Below are 23776 nucleotides of genomic sequence, written 5' to 3'. Positions count from 1 at the left end.
GGTGGGGGGGGGGCGGGCAGCGCGCCAGTTCGTTCCCTGTCTTCGATGCAGTCGACCTAAGCAGCGAGCGACCAGGCAGCAGCATAAGAAGAAGAAAAAGCACATTCACCTACCTAGGTACCTACTAGGCATCAAATATCATGCGAAATGACGGACGTGACGGAGTTCCAAGTTCCTTGACTATGCACTCACCCACTCACGTACTCATCAACTTACTCACCCACCCACTTACCAAATTACTCACTTACGCAAGGCAATAACAAACCCAGACAGGAAACCCAAAGTATCTACCTATCTACCGGGAAAAATCGAGAAATCGTCAAGGTACAGAAAACGACGGAAAGAAGGAGTTAAAAGTTCAACTGCCAGTTACCTACCTAGTTGCATCATCTAAAACGGCCCCCATCAATCACAGAATGAGCATGTACATAGGCACGTGCCCGGTTGCGGGCATTTACGACGTACCGACGTGCATGTGGTTATGTGACCTTATCAGACACTCCGTCACCCTCGCTTTGATCCTCGTGGATTATATGTGCCAATTGCCATGGAACTATCTGGGTTTTCTAGGGACCATATATTCTACCTACCTAGAGGTATGTGATTGCTGTTATTTGGTGAAGTTAGTTAGTTAGTTAGATAGCTATGCAGTCAGTCAGTCAGTCAGTCAGCCAATTAGTCAGTCAGTTAATCAATCAGTTAGTCAGCCAGTCAGTCAGTCAGCCAGCCTACTAATAACGATGATAATGATGATAACTACGTGCGGCAAGACTGCGTGCCGCAAGAGTGCTTCATGGTTGTTTTCTTGATGGTTAAGTTGTTTGCTTGCTTGCTTGCTAGCTACCTAATCACCAACCGACGAAGACGAACGCCCGCCCCGGCCCCTCTGCCTCCGACTCCCCGACTCCCAATTCCCCGAGCCATTGCGCAATGCGGTAGACTACAGGTACCTCTACCGACTCACATCTACTCGGGGACAACAACTCTCCCAGAATTCAAGACAGATGACTGCAAGGTCAAAGATGTCCGACGACCTTCTTACGTTGGTACAGTACATAACTGCTTCCTAGGTAGGTAACAGCCGCCGAAAGGACCAGAGTGACTACCATAGGTAATTGACGGACTCTAATTGAGTGTTTAACATCTTTAGTTTGTGTCTAGGTTTTCTAGGTACGTTAGACGAGGTAGGTACTTCAGGAGAAATCCGGTTCTGCCTAGTCCATGGCCACCTCTACCTACTAGTCTACGGTACAACTATGTAGAGGTAGGAGGTAGTGTGCAGAGACTACCTATCTCTAGGTAACCTTCAACCTCAACTTCAACTTCACCCGGCCGACTGACTAACCGACTCACCGACCGACCGATTAATCGACCGACCGATTAACCGACCGGCCCGGCTTTTGTCCAAAACGCATAGTAGGTACCTATCTGCTTCGTTCTTCTTACCGCGGAAAGTTGCAAGTTGTAAGTAGAGGTATGGAATTGAAACCGACCGCCCGGAGCGTGGGAATCAACTTACATCTTGCATCTTGCATCTTGCATCTTCCACCTCGCATGCTTTCGTTGCGTTGCGTTTGCACTGCGTTTCACGTCCGAGTTAGTTTCCTTGTGTCGGTCGGTCGGTCCTATCCATGTGTCATAATGAATTAGCTTCACCTCACCATTAGTTTTCGTTCTGTGCTGCAGTGAGTGACATGCCAGCACGCCAGCCATGTATGTGTGTAAGCACATATTGATACATGTGGCAGTTGAGGCCTCCAAGTATTGTACATTTCGTTCGTAAGGGAAGCTCGCTGGATGCACCTACCTACCTACCATGTGCCTCTTGAGTCTAGAAGCCAGCGAGGAGGTGGGCGGGGGCATAGGACGGGGAAGAATGGAATAGCGAGACGAGTTTGATTTGGTAGGTGTGGTGTACTTACTATGGTACATCACCACCTGCATGATGTATGGTTGGGGCAATCCGGATTCCAGGATAGACATGAATTGCAGGATTCGGAGTGTGCCACTTACTTTGAGAAACATCGATGCATGTGATTGTCGGTCGAAACTTTCAGAGATGCCGACTGTGCTAGTAGAATCCGGATTACCCGAGATTATACGGTACATAGGTAGGTGCTTTGTAATTGTAATCCATTCTCATATTCGGCTTGGTACCAGATTCCGCTTCAGATGGAACTGATCAGGACGTAACAAAGCTGACCTGAGCTGCGCTGGGCTAGTAGACTTAAACCGACATAGATGTAGAGGTGTGATCGAGCAGTCGGGTACCTAGTTTCCTGATAACTCAACACCACCATAGCATGAGCAAATCATCAAGCAATAAGACCCAAACTACACCGTGTACAGGTGCTGAACAAAAACGTCATCCGCTACGAGCCCTGACGCAAAAGCATTTGCTTGGTAACCAGCTAGTGGGAACTCATGTAGACCTTGGCTCACCCGACTTACGCGATGGTTCCTCGCCATTCAAAAGTCCAACCAGCTGAAGTTCCTGCCTCAAGGGCCTTTTTCGGGCGTCTCTCGACCATCGGTTTGCCGTCCAAGCCGGAATGTCAAAAAGAAGAGAAGCCGGGGCAAACACGCCATGTTGGCCTTGCCTTCGCCAAATAAATCTGGACGACCCCTTCTTCCTTTGCTTTGTACAGTCTCTGATCCTCGCGTTGTCTGAACATTGGCATCTGGAGACTATCCGCCCCGGGTTCGGCTGATTCATCTAGGCCATGTGCGGGCTGCCCAGGCTTGGGGAACAAGTCCATCAAATTCTGTTGATGTAAGCAACGGCTCTGGCTGAGATCATGTGGAGGCTGGACGGAATTTTCACTCTGGGTGGCCTGTCCTGCAAGGTTCGGCATATCACAGCGATGGAAAACCCAGCCGGCTCCAGCGGGGATAAATCATGAGGCTGGATATACTGTTTGGTGACAGTGAGCGGCTGTTATTGTGTGTGCGCTGACTGTTCGGAAGGTCATGGTTGCTGATAAGTCTGAGCTGGCTGTCCCAAGGCTGGTGGCAATTCCCCGACATAAGGAAAGTCTAGCTATTGTCTACCAAAGTGAACGAAGCAATATGGTCATTGCATTTCAAGCTATTCACCTTTGATGCCAATCCCCGGTTCTCATCCCTAGTCTGCTGATGGTCAATATTGGACACATCGTGATGATTTCCAGTAGCATCAGACCTGTAGGAGAAGACGGATGGACAGTAACGTCGTCAAGTCTCCGCTATCCTTTCGCAATGCTAATCTATGTGCTGCGATGAAAGGCGCAAGTAGGTACCGTGAAGTATTCTCAGAGTACATCCCGTCGATGGAGGTACGAGTCATGGCAGCAACGGAGAACGCGAGCAATGCAGGAGTGGATAAATGATAGAGAGGATACGAAGAAGGAGAGAGGGCGAAGGTGGAAGAATCTGAAATGAGAAACGACTGCAAGGAAGCGGGAATGAAAAAGGCAGACAGCACGAACTGAAGACTGGGCGAGAGGGAAAATGGAGAGAAAGAAAAGAAAAAGACAGGACGGAAGCAGTTGAAGCACCGCACAGCGAGAACCCCTGAATCGGGCAAGTTGATGGGTGCTTGAGATCTTGGTGTCAGCAATGATGATCAAAGCAGGCAGGAACTCTTCCACTTTGTTACCCGGCCTTGAAAACAACCCAGCATGCTCTCAGGGAAGAAGCAGACGAAGGACAATCTCATCTGACCACTTGGCCATGTAGAAAGTCAACTGGTACCATCTCCCTCGGTCTGGAAGTTGACAGTCTGACACCTCGCTCCAGTCATAGAGGCAATCCTGGCATCACACTTATGATGCAGTGCCTCCTAGTCAGGACCTTTCCTCGCTTTGCCAAAGCAGAATCAGTCCGAATGCTTATATCCAAATACCGTATCCTCAGCCGAGCAGCAAGTCTGCCAAAACACTGCGACTCCGACCAGATATATGGCTAAATGGACAAACAGATTGGGGTGCCAATCCCAAATCCCATGTCCAAAGTCCTCAAGTTGCCTAAACGATGCCGGGACTGAACTCATCTCTAACAAACGAAAAAGAAACAAAGATTTCCTGTATTTCCCGCACACCTCATGCTCAAGTTTTTGCTTATAAAAAGTGGGATCGAATCATTATACATATGGTGGTTGAGAGAGAACACAAACATGACACTGAATGGAACCTCCCAAAAGCTTTTGTAGCCTCAGCTCGCTTTTTTGTCAACCAACTGACTGACATGTCATTCCATCACCTCTCTTCCTCCCATCCATCCTTCCATCCTTCCAATGCCTGCCCATTTCTATAAAATCTCATGCGCCGGCCTGCCGTGAACTTGGGGCCAAGTGACTGCTATCTAGCTTGCAGTCGCTCGATCCGTGTAACTCCACTGAACGTCATCCAAAACAGAGTGCTATTCGCGCTTAAAGGAGGAGCTCGAGAGGGTTCTCAATGACCTTCTTCAACTCGCGGATCCACTCGGCACCGACAGCACCATCAACAACCTTGTGGTCGAAGCTGGCAGTGACAATGATCTGCTCATCCCAAGCGACACCGGTGGTGCCATCCTCGTTCTCAACAGGGACGGCAACCTTCTGGGTGGCGCCAACGGCAAGGATAGCGGCCTGGGGAGGGTTGATGATGGCGGTGAAGCTCTGGACGGCAGGGTTCATGCCCATGTTGGAGATGGAGATGCTGCCACCCTGGTACTCCTCGGGCTTGAGCTTGCCGTCGCGGGCCTTCTTGGCGAGCTCCTTGACGGCGGCCGAGATGCTCTCGAGACCCTTGCCCTCGACACCCTTGACGATGGGGGTGATGAGGCCGTTGGGGGTGGCGACGGCAACGGAAACGTCGACAGTCTCGAACTGGCGGATGACGCCGTCGCGCCACGAGCTGTTAACGGTAGGGACGCGCTTGGAAGCAATACCCATGGCCTTGATGAGGAAGTCGTTGACGGAAAGCTTGTAGCGGCCATCAGCAGAGCTGTTGAGCGCCTGGCGGAGCTTGAGAAGCTTGCTGACGGAGAGGTTGGTGGAAACGAAGAAGTGGGGGTTCTCCGTGACGGACTCCTTCAAGCGGGCGGCAATAGTCTTGCGCATGCCAGAGATGGGGATATCAGTGTAGGCAGCGGCGGCGGCACCAGCAGCGGGAGCGCTAGCAAGAGCCTTCTTGACATCCTCCTCGGTGATCTTGCCACCGGGACCGGAGCCCTTGACGTTGCGCAGGTCGATGCCCTTCTCGCGAGCGAGTCTCTTGGCAGCGGGGAGAGCGTTGGGCTCGCGCTCGAGGGCAGTCTGGAAGCGGCCGGTGAAGCTAGTGTTCTCGGGCTCGGGAGCGGGAGTAGGAGCGGGGGTCGGGGCGCTGGCGGTGCTCTCGTTCTTGGGCTCATCCTTGGGGACAGCGGGGGAGGTCTCGCCGCCGGCATCCTTGAGGGTGAAGTCCTTGAAGGCGTTGACATCGGTGCCCTCCTCGACGAGAATGGCAATGGGCTAGAGAAGGAGGAAGAGGCAAGGTCAGCATGGGTCGTCTGTCTACATTAGGCACGCACAAGCTAAGGCGACGCAGGGGCGTGTAGACGCTCAATGGCACCATGACATATCGCCCGACAGACGAGGCACATGGCACGAGGCGCGCACGAGGCATAAAGGAAGAAGAGTGGATTCAGGGTCGAGTGGGGAAGAGGGTCGGGATGGGAGGAGATGTGCATGGAGTCATGGAGTTGGAGTAGGTAGGGCTGGAGTGTTTGGCAGGTATGATGACTCGTGGCTCGAAAGGTAGTGTATGTAGGTACTTACGTTGCCAACGGCGACGTCCTTCTCGCCCGAGTCCTTGAGGATCTTGGCGAGGACACCCTCCTCCTGGAACTCAAAGTCCATCTGGGCCTTGTCGGTCTCGATCTCGACGAGCACCTCACCGGGCTCGATCTTGTCACCGGGCTTCTTCTGCCATGCGCCAATACCGCCCGCGGTCATGGTGGGCGAGAGGGCGGGCATCTTGACGACGGTGTGAGGGGGGTACGAGGCGTACCATCTTGTGAGGCTGGGTAGGGCGACACGGGCGACGCTGGCATGGCGGAGAGCCTGCCTTGAGAGGACGGGGACGATCATGGTGAGAGGTGTGATGTGAGGGTTGGGTGGTTGTGGTGGTGTTTTTTTTTGAGAGAGGAGGTTGTGTTCAATTTGCTAGTATGGAATGTTTATGTGGGGATTCCAAACCAAGCTGGAGGAGCAGCACTCAGCAGCAGCAGCGGGCAGTGGCAGCGGCAGGACCTTGGAGAGGGGAAAGGCCGACCGGGGGAGGGGGCAGAGGGACGCGGGTTGGAGAAGCTGGCTTGTGCGGAGGCCGGGATGTCTGATGGATGGACGCGGATTCGCAGGAAGGCCAAGCCTGGGTGGTGTAAGTCGTCGACTGCGCGAGTCAGGTTGTTGCGGAAAAAGAGTGGAAAAAGAACGGGAAGAGTGCAGGTTTGGAAAGATGGAAGACTACGCGAGATGAGATTCGACCTGAATGACGGCTTCGTGGAGAGCACAACAGAAAGATGACAGCGGGCAGCGGCGGGACACGGAGCCGGACTTCAATCGGCGACACTCGAACTTTTTTTTTTTTTTTTTTTTCCCTCTCTCTCCACTGCGGCGGTGGCATCACACTTCCCGTCCCTTCTCACTTACCGTCACCAACCACACTCGCTCACCACTGACCACTGACCACTCACCACTCACTGCCCGCCTTGTGTCCCCTCACCTCAGCTCCTTGCTCTCTGCCCCTGCGATTGTTCTCCCAACAGTTGGGGGAAGCTCCCCCCAGCAGTTCCAGCGTAAGCAGGGTCCCCGCCGAGCCAAGGCCAGGCCATTTCAAGGCTAGCACGGCCTAGCAGCTGCCCGGTGCCCAAAGACAGGAAGGAGGCCAAGCTTTGAGAACCCCCCGGTCGCGCAACGGGGTGTAAATGACGCTAAGCCGAAAGGGGGTAGATGAGCTACTTGGGAGCAGTGTATCTCCGATAAGAGAGGTTGCATTCACAAACTGGAATTGACAAGCTGAGCTTTGGAGCAGTGGTGATATTGTACTTGAATATTTACATGTATGATTACCTAGGCAGACTTGAATCCCTCAACTTAAGTAATGTACCACAGCGAGATGCGGACTCAAACAATTCTCCGATAAACAAAAGAGAGATGAAGTGCTGACCGTGACATCGGACTGGCAGCTGCACGGATCCATAACAGTTCGCGCTAAGGTACGGATTACGTTCTGCGGGCCGATCGGAGGATTTGATTGCGATGGAAACCGTCAACTCCAAGAGGACTCTGCAGTGATGTCAAGGGGATCCAATTCATAAGAGATGCCGCAGAAGGGCATACAATGACAGAATTGGACTGGTGATGACATTTTCACTTGTACAATGAAGCAACCAGAAGCAGCTAACAACGGTCTCTTGTCATCATATTCCCAACCTCTAAAGAGCTTCGTCTCCGAGTTGCCCTGATATCGTGTTGAAGAAGCTGAAAAGACAGAGACGCGACACGACTTGGTTCATTGATTTAATTTCCCACGAGATATTGATGCCACCAAGACTCCAAGCCTGTAGTTGAAACACAAGTTACAATTTGGCCTCCCTCCGATGGATGTGAAATATGTCATTGATCACCGGCCCCCAACATGTCCAGAGACAACTGACAGGCAAAAGAGATGGGATCCATATCTGCAATGGAAGGCGGGATTGAATGGCTATCATCGGATTCTTCAAAGCTAACGGCCGGCAAGACGACGGTGTCAATGAATAGACCAGTTACTGACCCATGCGTCAAAAGAGTATCCACGGTCGTAGTTCCGGCAGGCAAAGCGGCTAGCAGATAGATTGATACAGAGATAAAGAGGTACGTACCTCTACCTGATGGAAGTGGAAGTGGAAGTCAAGTGGAAGGGTCAGAAATGGTCCGTGCTCGCGACACTCAGCCATCAGGGTCTTGATGGACCCACTCTTTAATTGAAGGCTTGCTGTCAACTTCCACTGTTTCGGCAAGTCAGCAGTCACAGGCCGCGCGCCGCTGAGTTGTCGCCATGCTAGAGCCTCCAGATTGCATCGTGATTGGCCAAAACAGGACGACAACACTGGGGAATGAGATTCAGAGGGGAGGGAGGGACCTGACCACCGTAGCAACCGCTCGCCCGCCGACTCGGACGGGACGGGGGGACCTTACTCAGCCCGCCTAGGCACGGACTCGGGCTTCATCCCGTCCATTTTCAAAAGTGAAAGTCCAGATTCGCAAAAGACAGTACCATAGTGTACGGGGGGACCAGGGCAGCATCCATTGTCGTCTCTACCGAGCAAGTCTGAAACTGGCGATCTCTATACAAGCCCCAGATTATCTTTGATTGTTCCAGAAGACGAACGGAACCCCGACTCGACAACATCGAATCAAGAAGCCATCCATTGCTGCACCCTGACGAAATACCAAGAGCTGTTGTTAGCCACATACGCGACACCTACACCTACACCTACACCTAATACCAAGCAGCTGGGGTGACGGATATATTGGAAATAGACGAACAAAGGAAGCTTACCTCTTTGCTACTTATTATTCAGCTCCCATTCCGTTTCGATCAACATAACACGCTACACGACTCAAGAGGAAGAACTGAAGCCCCTCTCCTCCGCCGCTTATACTCTCCTCTGTCCTCGACAACAAGAAGTCAACAACACCCCCCCGTCAGATGCGCTGAAGCACCACGACGACGAATGGCCATCTGTCCCGCCCTCGGCCACCTCCAACCATGAGTTCCCTCAAGTTCGTGACGTCCTCCTTAGACGTCATTGCCGCCAATGCCGGCAAGAATAAGGAGCTGGCCGAATTGGCGCAAAAGGCCCAGGAAGCCATCAAGACAAACGACCAGCAGCTCCCCGACCCCGAGGTCATCTTCGCCCCCCTCCGACTAGCCACCAAGTCCGGCACCATCCCCCTCACCACCACCGCCCTCGACTGCATTGGCAAGCTCATCTCCTCCACCTACTTCTCCGTCCCTTCCGGCCGGTCCGCGGCGGCGAGCGAGGATGGCCAACCACAACAGCAGCAATACCTGCCCCTAATCGAACGCGCCATCGACACCATCTGCGACTGCTTCCAGGGCGAGGCCACCCTGGTCGAGATCCAGCTACAGATTGTCAAGTCCCTCTTGGCCGCCGTCCTCAATGACAAGATTGTCGTCCACGGCGCCGGCCTGCTCAAGGCTGTGCGCCAGGTCTACAACATCTTCCTCCTTTCCAGGAGTACGGCCAACCAGCAGGTCGCCCAGGGGACCCTCACACAAATGGTCGGAACCGTGTTCGAGAGAGTCAACGCCAGGCTGCACATGAGAGAGGCCCGCGCCAACCTGAGCAAGCTGAAGCGGAGCCAGAGCAGCTTCAACGTCAACGGGTCATCCGACGGTCAAAATTCCACACAAGAGGAGGCCAACGGGGACGACGACGAGAATGCCCCCGAAGATGCGTCAGACTCGCAATTACAAGATGGGGATGGCAACGGCGACGGCCCCAAGCTTACCCTCAAGGACCTCGAGCACCGCAAGAGCTTCGACGACTCCAACCTCGGAGATGGCCCCACCATGGTCACCCAGCTAAAACCCAACAGGAAGCCTGCGAGGTCCGTGTCGGAACAGAGCGTACCCGAGAGCGCCCAGGAGGACAGCCCCGAGTCGTTGGACGCCGAGGACGAAGTGTACATCCGCGACGCCTACCTCGTCTTCCGCTCCTTCTGCAACCTCTCGACCAAGATCCTGCCGCCCGACCAGCTCTACGACCTCCGCGGCCAGCCCATGCGGTCCAAGCTCATCTCCCTCCACCTCATCCATACCCTTCTCAACAACAACATTTCTGTTTTCACTTCGCCCTACTGTACCATCACCAATACCAAGAACAACGAGCCCACCAGCTTTTTGCAGGCCACAAAGTACTATCTGTGTTTGAGTATCACACGGAACGGGGCTAGCTCGGTCGATAGAGTATTTAATATTTGCTGTGAGATCTTTTGGCTAATGCTCAAGTACATGAGGGCTCCATTCAAGGTTTGTCGTGTGCTGTTGCGTAACGTATAATGGGATGCTAACACGTCCACAGAAAGAGATCGAGGTCTTCCTAAACGAAATCTACCTAGCCCTTTTGGCGCGGAGGACCGCCCCCTTGTCCCAGAAGCTCGCCTTTGTCAGTATCCTCAAGAGGCTATGTGAGGATCCCCGGGCATTGGTCGAGTTCTACCTTAATTACGATTGCGACAGAAACGTCGACAATATTTTCCAGCGCATCGTCGAGGACTTGTCCAAGTTTGCGACGTCGTCTACGACCGTCACGGCACTACAAGAACAGCAGTACGAGGAGAACCATTCCAAGTATGGATCAGCCAGCGAGTGGCAGATGCGCAACGTTTTGCCACCACCACTTACCGTTGCCCTGATTGCCCAAAATACCGACACCGATGGCGATATCCCCAAGGACTATGTTTTGAAGAGGCAAGCCCTGGATTCCCTCGTTGAGTCGCTTAGGTCGCTTCTCAATTGGTCTCATCCAGGGCGCCCAGAGGTCATTACCACGGGAACGGGCATTTCCGAAAGACGGCCGTCAAGCGATGAGATCCGGGAATCCATGGACCCTTCGATTATGGGCGAGTCCCTGTCCCGTTTAGACACCCCGACCATGCCATCGACACCGCTGCTTGACGATGACCCCGACCAGCTGGAAAAGGAAAAGCAGAGGAAGACGGCTCTCGGAAACGCTATCCGCGTGTTCAACTACAAGCCCAAGAACGGCATCAAGTTGTTGTTGAAGGAAGGCTTTATCCCCGAAGATACGCCCGACGCCATTGCCAAGTTCTTGATCAGCGAGGAGAGGCTGGACAAGGCCCAGATCGGCGAGTACCTCGGTGAGGGTGATCAGAAGAACATTGACATCATGCACGCTTTCGTCGACACCATGGACTTCACCAAGAAGCGCTTCGTGGATGCCTTGCGCCAGTTTCTTCAGGCTTTCCGCTTGCCCGGTGAGGCCCAAAAGATTGATCGTTTCATGCTCAAGTTCGCCAACCGATACATGCTGGGTAACCCCAAGGCCTTTGCCAATGCTGATACCCCTTATGTGCTGGCGTACTCCGTCATCATGCTGAACACGGATCTCCACAGCAGCAAGATTGTCAGGCGCATGACCAAGGAGGACTTCATCAAGAACAACCGCGGTATCAACGATAACGCTAATCTACCGGACGAGTACCTCATCAGCATCTACGACGATATTGCCAACAACGAGATTGTCCTCAAGAGTGAGCGAGAAGCGGCAGCTGCGGCAGGAACTCTTCCAGCACAGTCAACCGGTCTGGCTGCTGGACTTGGCCAGGCCTTTTCCAATGTTGGTCGTGACCTGCAGAGGGAGGCATATGCTCAACAGTCTGAAGAAATCGCCATTCGATCGGAGCAGCTCTTCAAGGACTTGTACCGTAGTCAACGGAAGAATGCGCAAAAGACGAGCGGCATCAAGTTCATCCCTGCTACCTCGTTCAAGCATGTATCGCCCATGTTTGATGTAACGTGGATGTCCTTCTTCTCGGCCCTGTCAAGCCAGATGCAAAAGACACATAACCTGGATGTGAACAAGCTATGTCTGGAGGGCATGAAGCTTGCGACCAAGATTGCTTGCTTCTTTGACCTCAGCACCCCTAGAGAAGCCTTTATCTCGGCGCTCAAAAACACGGCCAATCTCAACAACCCCCAGGAGATCCAGGCTAAGAACGTTGAGGCCCTCAAGGTGATTCTTGAGCTGGGACAGACAGAAGGCAACCTCCTCAAGGAGTCGTGGAAGGATGTTCTCCTTTGTATCAGCCAGCTTGATCGTCTCCAACTCATCTCCGGTGGTGTCGACGAGAGTGCCGTCCCCGACGTCTCCAAGGCCCGTTTCGTTCCCCCACCAAGAAGCGACTCGACGGACTCCCGCAAGTCTATGGCCGCCAAGCGACATCGCCCACGCTCAAACACCGGCCCTCAGGGCGTCTCAATGGAGATTGCCCTCGAAAGCCGTTCTGACGAAGTCATCAAGAGCGTCGACCGCATCTTCACCAACACCGCCCACCTCAGCGGCGAGGCCATTGTCCACTTTGCCCGTGCCTTGACCGAAGTCAGCTGGGATGAGATCAAGGTGTCCGGGTCGAACGACTCGCCGCGCACCTACAGTCTACAGAAGATTGTCGAGATTTCGTACTACAACATGACGCGTGTGAGGTTCGAGTGGACCAACATCTGGGATGTGTTGGGCGAGCACTTCAACCGGGTCGGGTGCCACGTCAATGCCGCTATCGTGTTCTTTGCTCTGGACTCGCTGCGTCAGCTGTCTACGCGCTTTATGGAGATTGAGGAGTTGGCGGGTTTCAAGTTCCAGAAGGACTTCCTCAAGCCGTTTGAGCATGTCATGTCCAACTCGAACAACATAACGGTCAAGGACATGATTTTGAGATGTCTGATTCAAATGATCCAGGCCAAGGGCGACAAGATCCGTTCCGGTTGGAGGACCATGTTTGGTGTCTTTACCGTGGCCGCCAAGGACCAGTACGAAAGCATCGTCAACCTGGCTTATGAGCACGTTCTGCATGTGTACAAGACGCGCTTTGGTGTGGTCATCACTCAGGGCGCGTTTACCGATTTGATCGTTTGCTTGACCGAGTTTTCCAAGAACATGAAGTTCCAGAAGAAGAGTCTGCAGGCGATGGAGACGCTCAAGAGCATCATTCCCAAGATGCTCAAGACACCGGAGTGTCCGCTGTCGCATAAGCAGAACTCGGATGTAAATTCTGCCGAGATGGCTCTGAACGCTGCCACCAAGCCGGCGGGTCAAGAAACGGGCACAACAGTCGAGGAGGGTTTCTGGTTTCCTGTTCTGTTCGCCTTCCATGACGTTCTCATGACGGGCGAGGATCTGGAAGTACGGTCGAACGCCCTCAACTACTTCTTTGATGCCTTGCTCAAGTACGGAGCCACATTCCCGCTTGGGTTCTGGGATATCCTGTGGAGGCAGCAGTTGTATCCCATCTTCATGGTGCTACGGTCGAAGCCCGAAATGTCCAACGCTCTTAGCCACGAGGAACTGTCGGTTTGGTTGTCCACTACCATGATCCAAGCCCTGCGCAACATGATCACTCTGTTCACGCACTACTTCAACCCATTGGAGTACATGCTCGACCGGTTCCTCGAACTTCTGGCGCTCTGCATCCTCCAAGAAAACGACACCATTGCTCGCATCGGCAGCAACTGCCTGCAAACCTTGATCCTGCAAAACGTCGAAAAGTTCACCCACGAACACTGGCAAAAGATCGTCGACACCTTCTGCGAGTTATTCGACAAGACTACCGCGCATCAGCTCTTCAAAGCGGCCACCATCTCCACCCCCTTGTCAGCGTCCAACGGCCTCGACTACGCCAGCCAACTCAGTCCCTCCGCCGACGGTGCCGACGCCGACACCCGCTCCCTCAAGATCAACGGTGACAACGACGCCGGCTCCGAAACCTCCTCCATCCACCAAACTCCCCACACCAACGGCGGTATTAACCCCGAAGAGGACTCCCACTCCTCAGTCCACAACCGTCTCACGGCTTCCACCGCGCTCTCTTCGCACCCACCCAACACCCCCGGCGGCCAGGGTCTCGAAGAATTCAAGCCATCCACGACCCTCCAACAACAACCGCCCGTCGTGACCGCCGCCCGCCGCCGCTTCTTCAACCGCATCATCAGCCGCTGCGTCCTCCAACTGCTCATGATCGAGACCGTCCAAGAGCTCTTCTCCAACGACTCGGTCTACAGCCACATCCCCTCCCCGCTGCTCCTCAAACTCATGTCCCTCTTGAAGCGCTCCTACCTGTTCGCCAAGCGCTTCAACGCCGACAAGGACTTGCGCATGCGTCTCTGGCGGGAGGGATTCATGAAACAGCCGCCGAACCTGCTCAAACAGGAATCAGGCAGCGCCGCTGTCTACGTATCTATTCTCTTCCGGATGTTCGCCGACACCTCTCCCGAGCGTCTCGCGTCCAAGGCTGACGTGGAACGTGCCTTGGTTCCATTATGTCTGGATATTGTGCGCGTGTATGTCTCGCTGGAAGAAGAGAGTCAGAATAGGAATATCCAGGCGTGGAGGCCCGTGGTGGTGGAGGTGTTGAATGGGTTTGCGGGGGGCGTTAGTAACCCCGAAAAGGGTGAGATGAAAGAAGGCAGAGGGTTCGGAGAAGAAGATTTCAAGAAACACTTGCATGAGGTGTACCCTGTGGTGATTGAGTTGTTGGGGAAGGAGTTGGGACAAGGGGAGAGGGAACTAAGGCAGGCGTTGTTGGGGGTGTTGAGACGGGTGGGCGAGGTGGGGTTGGGGATTGAGGGGTTATTCGCCGGGAGGTCGTCGAACCACGGCAGCAGCAGGCAACAGGAGATGAGTGGTAATGGGAGGATGCACATGGGGGGATATGGATATGGGCATGATAGGACGGAGAGTGTGGTTAGTGTCATGACTGTGGGGACGATTGGTGGTGGTGGTGGTGGTGGTTATCGGGAGAGGGAGGGAGAAGGGGTGAGGGAAGGGGAGGGAGAAGGGGAGGATATGGCGAGGTAGAATTGTATACCAACTGTACCACCGTTCAAGGGTTGGTGAGGTAGAGAAAGGAAGATGAGAAGAAGATACCAAGTCCAAGACTAAGTCTAGGAGGTAATGGAATGGATGGGATAATCTCAAAGCAGAAGGGGATCCCATGTTTGTTTCTTTCTTATATATATATTTGTTAAAACGCGCGTACAATAACACAGTACCGACAAGTTCTTGTAAACACATTTTGTTCAGGTCTGGCTTTGATTTTGGCATAGAAAGGAAAATGTACGTCTTTAACTATTTTTTTTTGTTTTTTCAACTGCTTATCTGGAAGACTAGGTAGGTATGGTTCTGCTTTATCAACCGAAACATTGTGTATACCGATTGTATGTATTGTGTTGTGCTGTGTTGTGTTGTGTTGTCTAAGAAGAAGAAGAAGAAGAAGAAGAAGAAGAAGAAGAAGAAGAAGAAGAAGAAAAAGAAATCACATACTGCTTGCTCCTCTCATGATGATAATCATATCGTACATAATGGCCATTAATCAAGTCTCTCTCTGATGCGAGTACTTAAATATTGAATCCACTTGATATTAGGTAGGAAACCGAGCCCCGAAGCTTCATTTCCCTCTGCCTTTTCCTTTGCCTTTCGCTGATCCTGCTCATTATCATCAATCCATGATCAACTCTCCAAATTGTCCGGTCCCACAACCAGTTCGTAACCAGTTCCTAACCAGCCCATCCTCCTACACCGGCTCCCTAGTACTTGGATCCTCAAGGACCTACCTCATCACCACATCAACATCTCCCCCCACGGGCATCACCTCCCTCACCCATCCCCTCAACTCATCCCTTTCCTCATCCACCGTCCTATCCGGTAACCTCTCCAAGCTCTCCCTCAGCAACTGATCATCCGCCACCGCCTCTCTCAAAAGGTCTTTGATAATATTCACCTTGTCCTCGGAATGGGGCGTCACGCGCATCAACCCGACAAAGGCCTCGAAGAAGTCAATCAGCGATAAATGCATAAGCACATCATTGCGATCGACCATGCGGAGGGCAGCAAAGTGAAGTAGGCCTTGTCCGTGTTTTGGTGGTGCCGGGAGGGGCATCTGCGTTTCCTGTTCCTCTTCTTCGACTCCGACTCCGTTGGTAAGGATGTCGCTGTTGTAGTTTGTTGTCCTGCCGTTTGGACGGGAAGTGTTGTGACCGTTCGTCGTCGCCGCCGTAGCAAACATGTAGTATCCCGGCATTGGAGCCGCCACTTCGCTTCGAGCGACCTTGTTTAAATCCAACGCTGCTAGTCTCGGTAAAATCCTTAGTATCCTTCCTTGCGCGAGGGTCAATTGTCTTGCTTTTTTCTTCCTTTCCTCGGCGTCGGAAGTGGAAGAAACATCCGTATCTTCATGTCGACCAGCCAGTAAATCGAGTATGAGGGTGTATATTTGTTGGTCGGCAAACATCCGGCGCCACAACGCCCCTGAACCTTTTTCCTTCCGTAAGACCATATCATGCCATGTAGGCATCCCGGCATCAAGCGGGTGCTGTTGTTGTTGTCGTTGTGGTCGTGCCGGGGGTTCGAACTCGCAGTCGACGTCCAATAGGTCACCCATGATTCGCCCGCCTTTTTCTCCGACGCTTACTTCGCTACTGCCTAGCCAGGTTCGGACAAAGGAGTGGACGACTTCTTGCATGGCTGCTAGCTGGGCTACTTCGGCTGGAGCGGCAGCGGCTTTGTGGAGTATGGTCATGGCGAGGATGTTGGCTGCGGGAAAGGGCAATTCGAGCGCTTGGATTAGGGATTCAGGAGGCGCGAGGGAGGTGATTTGGCTGAAGGAGAGAGGGCGGAGGAGTTTGGTGGTCAACGAGGCCGGGGTGGTTGGGTCGGAGGGGGTGGTGTGCAGGATTTGGACGAGGCGGGGGAGGAGGGTGGTGAGGAGGGGAGGGGTGTTGGAGTCTGTTTCACGAGATCGAGGTCAAGTTAGTTTACTGGACGTGTTTCTAAGAGGCAGAGTAGGGAAGAGAAGAGTGGCAGGCACATACCCGTAAGCTGGAGCTCAATGTCGTCAAACAGCTTGGCTTCGAGAGGAGTGGAAGGGTCGGCGATGAGAGCGTCCATGTGCGCCGTGAGGTCATCGAGACCTGTGATGGGGATGTCGTTGTCCATGGTGTCTGTTGGCAGAACTCGTCGAGTTGCTCGTTTTCGAAAACCTCGATGTTCGTTGTGATATGGCCCGAATGTGGTCAAGAAGTCGACGACGGCAGCGAGGGTGGTGATGATGATGGCAAACAACAAAGATGTCCAGTGGAAGAAGGTCAGCGGCGGTTCAGTGATCTGCAGCAGCGGGCGTTGGGGAAGCTGCTGGTGGATACCACGGAACAGTGGGGGGAAGAAGCCAAGACATCAAGCTTCAGCCCCAATTCAGCTTAGCGTAACGAACGCACCCTGGCAAAACCCCTGCTCCCGCTGGAAAAAGTGTGGGGCAAAAAAAAGTGACTCCAGTTTAATTCGCGTTTCGTTATCGATTGGGACTTTGTAACTTTTTGGAGAAGGAAGACATTCCCGTCCCTTCATCGTATTGATTCTGGCGTCAACAACGTCATCACCTACCTAACGACACTACCATTTTGACGATATATCCTACCTGTCAGGAATAGAGAGCTCGACATACCCTCCAATTACCACGACCGAGTCGATCGAACCCCTCGTACACTCCCAGAGGAACACCACACAAGAACATCACCACCATGTCCGGCCGAGGAGGACGAGGCGGTCGCGGTGGCCGCGGCGGCGGAGGCGGAGGATTCGGCGGTGGCCGCGGTGGTCGTCGCGCAGTAGCCGCCAACTCGGTTCCCTGGCAAATGGACCCGACCATCGCTCTCGACGGAAAACCCTCTGAACTCTTCCCTCCTTACAAAGTCCCCCGCGCGCCGGTCCTCTCGAAAAAGGACGACCGACAAGTCTCCTTCTTTCTTTCGTTCCGCGAACAATGCCACGACTCGCCTCTCTACACGCAATCCCGCACGTGGGCGACCTTTTCGTCGTCGTCAGCAAGTAGTAGTCTCTTTGGGAGCAGCGCCAAAGCGACCATTGACATTTTCGAAGACGGCGTCCCCAGCTACTCGCACAAGTTCCAGCAAAAGGAACGGACGTTGCCTGACTTGGCGTCAAGGCCATTCGCCAAAGAATTTTTCCCCGCGGAATTACATGCTACGCTGGATGGGGTTGATGGTGGTTCGTCGGCGGCGGCCTCTGGAGCGAAACGGCGCAAGACGTCGGCGGCGGCAAAAACTATTGCGTTGTCGTCGGCAGAGTACAAGACGGCCGAAGACGTGTTTGGTCTTAAAGTCGCTAATGGCGCGCCACAAGGAGGAGGAGGAGGAGACGAAGGAGGCGAACCTAATTACCAACGAGCGCTGCAGTTGTTGGAGATGGTAGAGAAGAAGGTCGAGGACGGCGGGGAGGATGCGGCGGTGGGGATCCTGTCGGATGATGATGAGGATGATTGGGTGAAGAATAACGAGGATGAGGACGGGAACCCGGTGGCTGAAGAGGACGATGATTTCGAGGAGGATAGTGGGGATGATTATAATGCCGAGCAGTACTTTGATGGCAACCAGGATGATGATGATTATGATGAGGGTGGGGATGATGGGGGGGATTACTACTAGTAGTCTGTGTGGAATAGGGGGAGAGGAGGTCTGAGCAGACAAACAAAGAGGTTGTATGTGGTGGCTGGGAGGAGCTATCAACAATGTCAAGAGAACATCTGGTGGCTGGCATCATATGTTGGGCTCGCTTGGATGGGAACATATAAAGGCATTGTTGGATCCATCATGGATGTCCAGAGAGGGAGGGGTCTGGTGGACTCAAAGAATGATACCATTTTTCTATCGCATACGAATGTGCCTCATTGTCAGAAGATGTTCTATGTGGTTTTGGATATGATGGCTAAATATTCCAAGTGACGACCAAGCGATGCATGGGATGGTCATGACCACTATAAATTCGTGACGGTAATTGTGAATGACTTGACTCTCTTTAGCTTGCTGGTCTGAGGTAAGAAGACCTCGTCACTCCAACATGGACATCAATAAAGGAAAGTGTAGATGATCTCCAAGGCATGACAGTAGTTCCTTGATCATAACGGCACTTACGTATGATAGTAGGTTCTATCGCTATTTGACCAATCTTGTTATTCTGTATGTGACAACGACAGGTAATCGACCGTTCACAGGCTTCACAGGCGTGGATATGTTATCAGACAACTGATGAAACTGCTATAAACGTTGCAAGGACTATTCTATCTCCAGCTGCTAGCAATCCATACCATGATGTCGCGGGGGGTATTGACACCACCATCTCTTCAAGCAAACTTCTTAAGTAATTTTACTTTTTCTACAGAAACCAAATCACAAAGCCTTCCTCTCCACTCGCCCCCTTTTCTTGTCAATAGTCAAAAGTCAACAGTCAACAGCCCATCTAAGAACCATTTCCCATAAACTCCCTCAACTGCAACTCGGTAATACCCTCCTTGACCCCTCCCACCACGCCCGCCACCTTGAGGATACTCTCCTCAAAGTCCCTCAACACCGCCGCCAACTCCACCACCCGCTGATCAACCTGGCCGCCCTCCCCATTCACGCCATTCTCCTGATCCAGCTGCATCTTCTGGCTCGCCGCCGCCCTCTGCAACTGCTCCAGCACATTACCCTGCACCCCATGCAAATGCACCTCGATCTCACCCAAGTTCTCCTCAAACCGCTTCATCATCTCATCCATCTCATCCGCCGTCTTGCTGAAATACCCAATCAAATCCTGATTACTTTCCGCATCGTCGGCCTCCTCTTCGTCTGCCATCTCCTGCTCCGTCTTGCCTCCTCCTTTTCCTCCTGCACCTCCTACTCCTGCACCGCTACCACTTCCACTACCTGCCGACTTACCGCCGGTCGTAGCAACACTCTTTGTCTTTGCAGTTCCAGCACCACCAGTACCGTTCTGACCATCTTCACCAACTGAAGCTTGTCCGCCTGCGGAGCGGGATGACCAAAGACCCGCCTGCCAATACCCCCCCGGCAAACGCAGCTGATCAATAGCTTTGAAACTGAGGCGCGCATTGGCAGCGTCCTTTTTCACAGTTTCCTTAAGGGAAGCAATAGCCAGCACGTCACTGTTCAAAGCACTAGCTGCGCCTTCGGACTTGCGAGAGACAAAGGAGACGTCCAAAGGAATGGAAGACAGCTGTTGTTCGTGGCCGGGCATGAAGGCGTTGATGGCGTTGCAGTCGGAAATGCACTTTTGGATGGACTCGTCGATTTGCGTCAGTTGGGATTGCAGGCTGTCGGTCAGGTCGGAGAAGCGCGTGGTGGAGCGCAGGTTGGGGAGGTCGACTTTGCTGCCTGCATTTTGTTGAGTGGAAGCAGTGGTGGTGCCTTGGCCGAGGGAGAGGGAGAGACCACCGCCGCCGCCCGTGGTGGTGGGTTGAGTGGCCGTGGTGGTGGTTGAGGGTTGGGTGGTGCCGCTGAGGAGAGTTAGTTAGTTGGTTGGGGAATGGATTGGGATAAGCAAGGGCTAACTGGAGGAGAAGAATGGAAATGGGGAGACGTACAAAAGGCTGGTGGTGCCGGTTGTGGTGGCGGGCTTGGAGCCAAAGAGAGAGGTGGTGCCGCCGGTGCCGCCGAATAGAGAGGTCGTCTGCTGCTGCTGCGGCTGTTGCTGTTGCTGTTGTTGCTGCTGCTGTGGCTGACCAAACAGGCTGGTGGTGGTGCCGGTGGTCTGTTGAGCTGGCTGGGCAGTGCCAAAGAGGGAGGTTGTGGTGCCCGTCTGTTGGGCTGGTTGAGCAGTGCCGCCGCCAAAGAGCGAAGTCGGCTGCGTCGGTTGTTGTGCCGTCGCGCCGACGCCGCCGCCGCCGAAAAGGCCACCGCCCGTCGCGGCGGGGGTCGTCGTGGTTCCTCCTCCTCCGAAGAGAGACATTTGTTGTTGTTGTGGTTGTTGTTGTTGTTGCTGCTGCTGCTGTTGTTGCGCCGGTTGACCAAAGATCCCCCCACCAGGATTATTTTGCTGTTGCTGAGCAGGCTGGCCAAAGATTCCTCCTCCTGTCTGCTGCTGTTGTTGTTGCTGTTGTGGTTGTCCGAATAAACCTCCGGTCGACGGCTGCTGTTGTTGTGGTTGCTGGCCAAAGAGACTTGGTGTTTGTTGCTGTTGCTGTTGCGAAGGTGCTCCTCCTCCAAACAAACCTCCACTGGCTGGAGTCGGTGCTCCTCCAAACAAGGATGCCGTGTTTTGCGGTTGCTGGGCGGTTGCCGTGCCAAAGCCGGTGCCGGTGCCGGTGGAGTGTGCGGGTGTACTTCCACTGAGTGATGTAGGCAGCTGTCAACAACAGTACCTTGCTTGGGTTTGTAGTGTAAACAGTCTTGGGACAACGAAAGACAACTTACAACAGATTGGCAGTGCCGGTGTTGATACTCAGCCCGCCGGGACCACTTGCTGAACGGAACATGTTGAAAAGAAAGTGTGATTATGTGTATGCCAGGGATGGGCTTGTTACAAGGTCGGGCAACGCGACTCGTGTGGAAATGCGATCCGTGGCGTCGTGAAATGTGGAGATGTCTGACGCGGTTTGACTTTGAACTCGACTTTTGGAAGATGCGGCTGCTGAGTGCTGCTGCAAGGCAAGACACATGGGACAGGACAGGACAGCCAAGTGCCGGGTAGGCAAACAACACACGGACCACTTGACTTTGGTTGACGTCGCGCTTTCAGCACCAGAACACGCGCCTGACCGCCTGCCTAAAATGTACCTACTTTCACTGGGACTCCAAACAGCCAAGACCATTTCGCCGCATTATCCAATTATCCAATTGTGTAGTAGCAGCCAGCCAACCTCACCTTGTCATTACACCACAGAATCACGACCACCATCATCTTTCCACTTACACCAAATATCCAAAACACCACATTCCACCAAGAACCCAAGTCAAAATGGACATCGACGAAGACGAGGATTTCTACGCCCCCGACGAGCCCCAGGCCGCTCCGCCCACCACAGCCGCGACCACCACAACCCCCGCCACCACCACCACCACATCAACCACCACAGCATCAGCGCCGCCCACCACAACTTCATCAACAAAACCCGAAGACGAGCTCGAGGAGGGCGAAGAGGAAGATGAAGGCGGTGGCGCCATGGACGAAGACGACGACTCGGACATTGATATCATCACGGAGCGCAAAGACGGATCCGCCCCTCCTCCTCCCGTCCAGAGTCGCTACAGCGAGATCCGCAACATTCCGCAGCGGGCAGCGGCCAACGATAATGGAGTTAAGACCGCGCCTGTGAAGAAGTCGGATGGTACCAACAGCAACAACAACAGCAGTAACAAGTTCGGTGGTGCTGGTGGTGGTGGAAACGAACAAAAGACGAGACAGGGAAGTGGTGCGGCAGGTGGTAGTGGCGCAGAGCTCCCTCCTGTAAGGACATCCAAGATTGAAGTGGATGGGATTCCGGTTTACAAACCTGTTGGCAAGCCGATTACGGGTGTGGTTATTGATGAGGGTATGTTTTTCTCCTTTCCTTTCTTACCATTCTGTGTATCGAAACGGTTACTGACAAAGCTGCTTGCAGACCTCCCTGAAAACGACAAACCCTGGCGCAAACCCGGCACCGACCTCTCCGACTACTTCAACTACGGCTTCGACGAGTTCACCTGGGCCCTGTACGCCCAGAAACAAGAAGCCCTTCGCGGCGAGTACAACGCCGAAGCCATCGCCGCCAACAACAAGAAGATGATGGAGGAAATGACCAACATGATGATGATGGGCGGCATGATGCCTCCCGGCATGGGCGGTCCCGGTGGCCCCGGCGTGGGTCCGGCCGGCCCAGGTGCCATGGGTCCAGGTGGTCCTGCTGGTGCTGGTGGCATGGGCGGACCCGGTGGTGGTCTGGATGGCATGCCGCCCGAGATGCAGGCCATGATGCAGCAGATGATGGGCGCCGCAGCGGCGCAGGGCATGGATCCGAGTCAGATGGCCCAGATGGGCATGGCGGGCGGTCCGGGCGATATGGGTGGTATGGGAAGCATGTTTGGTGGTCCTGGTGGTGGTCCGGGTGGTCCAGGAGCTGGAGGTATGGGTCCTGGCGGTCCTGGTGGTCAGGGACAGCAGTTTGGAGGTGGGTTTGGTGGAAACCAGGGGCAGGGTGGTTATGGTGGCTATGACCAGATGGGTGGTGCGGGTGGTGGAGGAAGGGGTGGTAGGGGAAGGGGAAGAAGGTGGTAGGAGCACTGGTGATCCCTCTCCCGCTGAAGCGCTTCTTTTTTCTTTCTGTTTGTTAATGTATGATACTGAGATACCTATTTGTGGCCTAATGCCCCGAATCAATGGCTGGCCGGTGGGATGGATGGGATAACGGTTCACGAAAATTATGAAAGTTCTTTGCTAATAGGCGGCTGGTGTCTTGCCCTCAATCTGTCCACGTGGATGAAAAATGGCTAGCCCTGGACTTTTATCACGGATAGTACTCGATCAACGTCACTCAGCCTCACGATGACAATCACGCATGTCCTGCAATTTCTTCCATTATGTTGTCATTTGTTCCATCAACCACTCCTATACCATCCTGTACACGATCTCCCCGCTACCCTCGCCAACCACCTCGCCAGGGGTAAAATGTTTAATCTTCCAGTATTCCAGCTCAACAGTGCGCCAACATGTTGCATCACAGTGTTGTTCACTCAAGGCCTCTAGGACGCCTGGCCTCACACGTACCCACCCAACTCAATCCTCCCGACGAAGACCAACCCTCAGTCTTCTCCTCAATGGTCCTCCAGCCCCTAGCTTGGGGTTTGCGTCCTGCCGTTCAGCCAGTTACCTATTGAGGACTGTTGGAATCCTACACATGGTGGTCTGGACTGAAGGTCATAGATACGCTTCGTATAACTGCCCGACATGGAGTTTCCGTGCTGGAGGAGCTGTCACTGGGCACTAGGCACGGCAGGAGAATGGAAAAAGCTTTGTTCAAAGTAGCCGTCCAATCCATGATCCCAGGTTCTGAAGAAAGCGAAGTCGCTGTTGAAGGCGTTTTCTGGAAAAGGAGCAGCAGCTGATGACCTCAGCGCAGGGGCGTTGTTAATGTTGTACCTTGTGCGCCCGGTCTTGGGTTTAAGGGTGGTCCGGCTACCTAGACGAGGCCTCAATCCAC

At 53.6% G+C, this 23776-nt stretch overlaps 6 protein-coding genes across 6 annotated transcripts; 3 read left to right on the top strand and 3 right to left on the bottom strand.

The window, feature by feature from the left end:
* Positions 1-4034: 4034 nt before the first annotated feature.
* Positions 4035-6160, bottom strand: NEUTE1DRAFT_128255 (ribosomal protein; the record flags this gene model as incomplete). The annotated part of the gene is made up of 2 exons (XM_009850674.1): positions 4035-5473; positions 5780-6160. 2 exons carry the CDS (start codon positions 6089-6091, stop codon positions 4409-4411), a joined length of 1377 nt encoding a protein of 458 aa, XP_009848976.1.
* A 2596-nt stretch (positions 6161-8756) lies between these two features.
* NEUTE1DRAFT_78010 (uncharacterized protein) lies at positions 8757-14877 on the top strand (the record flags this gene model as incomplete). Its single annotated transcript, XM_009850673.1, has 3 exons — positions 8757-10043; positions 10096-14200; positions 14237-14877. The coding sequence occupies 3 exons, from the start codon at positions 8757-8759 to the stop codon at positions 14605-14607; spliced, it is 5763 nt and encodes a 1920-aa protein (XP_009848975.1).
* Positions 14878-15358: 481 nt separating this feature from the next.
* NEUTE1DRAFT_78008 (uncharacterized protein) lies at positions 15359-16843 on the bottom strand (the record flags this gene model as incomplete). Its single annotated transcript, XM_009850672.1, has 2 exons — positions 15359-16533; positions 16620-16843. The coding sequence occupies 2 exons, from the start codon at positions 16741-16743 to the stop codon at positions 15359-15361; spliced, it is 1299 nt and encodes a 432-aa protein (XP_009848974.1).
* A 437-nt stretch (positions 16844-17280) lies between these two features.
* Positions 17281-18248, top strand: NEUTE1DRAFT_78003 (uncharacterized protein; the record flags this gene model as incomplete). Its single annotated transcript, XM_009850671.1, has 2 exons — positions 17281-17924; positions 18021-18248. 2 exons carry the CDS (start codon positions 17325-17327, stop codon positions 18246-18248), a joined length of 828 nt encoding a protein of 275 aa, XP_009848973.1.
* A 594-nt stretch (positions 18249-18842) lies between these two features.
* On the bottom strand, positions 18843-21155 carry NEUTE1DRAFT_144850 (uncharacterized protein; the record flags this gene model as incomplete). The annotated part of the gene is made up of 3 exons (XM_009850670.1): positions 18843-20098; positions 20186-20929; positions 21015-21155. 3 exons carry the CDS (start codon positions 21074-21076, stop codon positions 19060-19062), a joined length of 1845 nt encoding a protein of 614 aa, XP_009848972.1.
* Positions 21156-21487: 332 nt separating this feature from the next.
* On the top strand, positions 21488-22949 carry NEUTE1DRAFT_128250 (uncharacterized protein; the record flags this gene model as incomplete). The annotated part of the gene is made up of 2 exons (XM_009850669.1): positions 21488-22132; positions 22202-22949. 2 exons carry the CDS (start codon positions 21559-21561, stop codon positions 22852-22854), a joined length of 1227 nt encoding a protein of 408 aa, XP_009848971.1.
* Between the last annotated feature and the right edge of the window lie 827 nt (positions 22950-23776).

The sequence above is a fragment of the Neurospora tetrasperma genome (assembly GCF_000213175.1).
Source record: "Neurospora tetrasperma FGSC 2508 unplaced genomic scaffold NEUTE1scaffold_2, whole genome shotgun sequence".
NCBI classification, from domain to species: domain Eukaryota; kingdom Fungi; phylum Ascomycota; class Sordariomycetes; order Sordariales; family Sordariaceae; genus Neurospora; species Neurospora tetrasperma.
The sequence above is the reverse complement of the archived record's forward strand: the minus strand, read 5'-3'. Positions and strand labels throughout refer to the sequence as shown.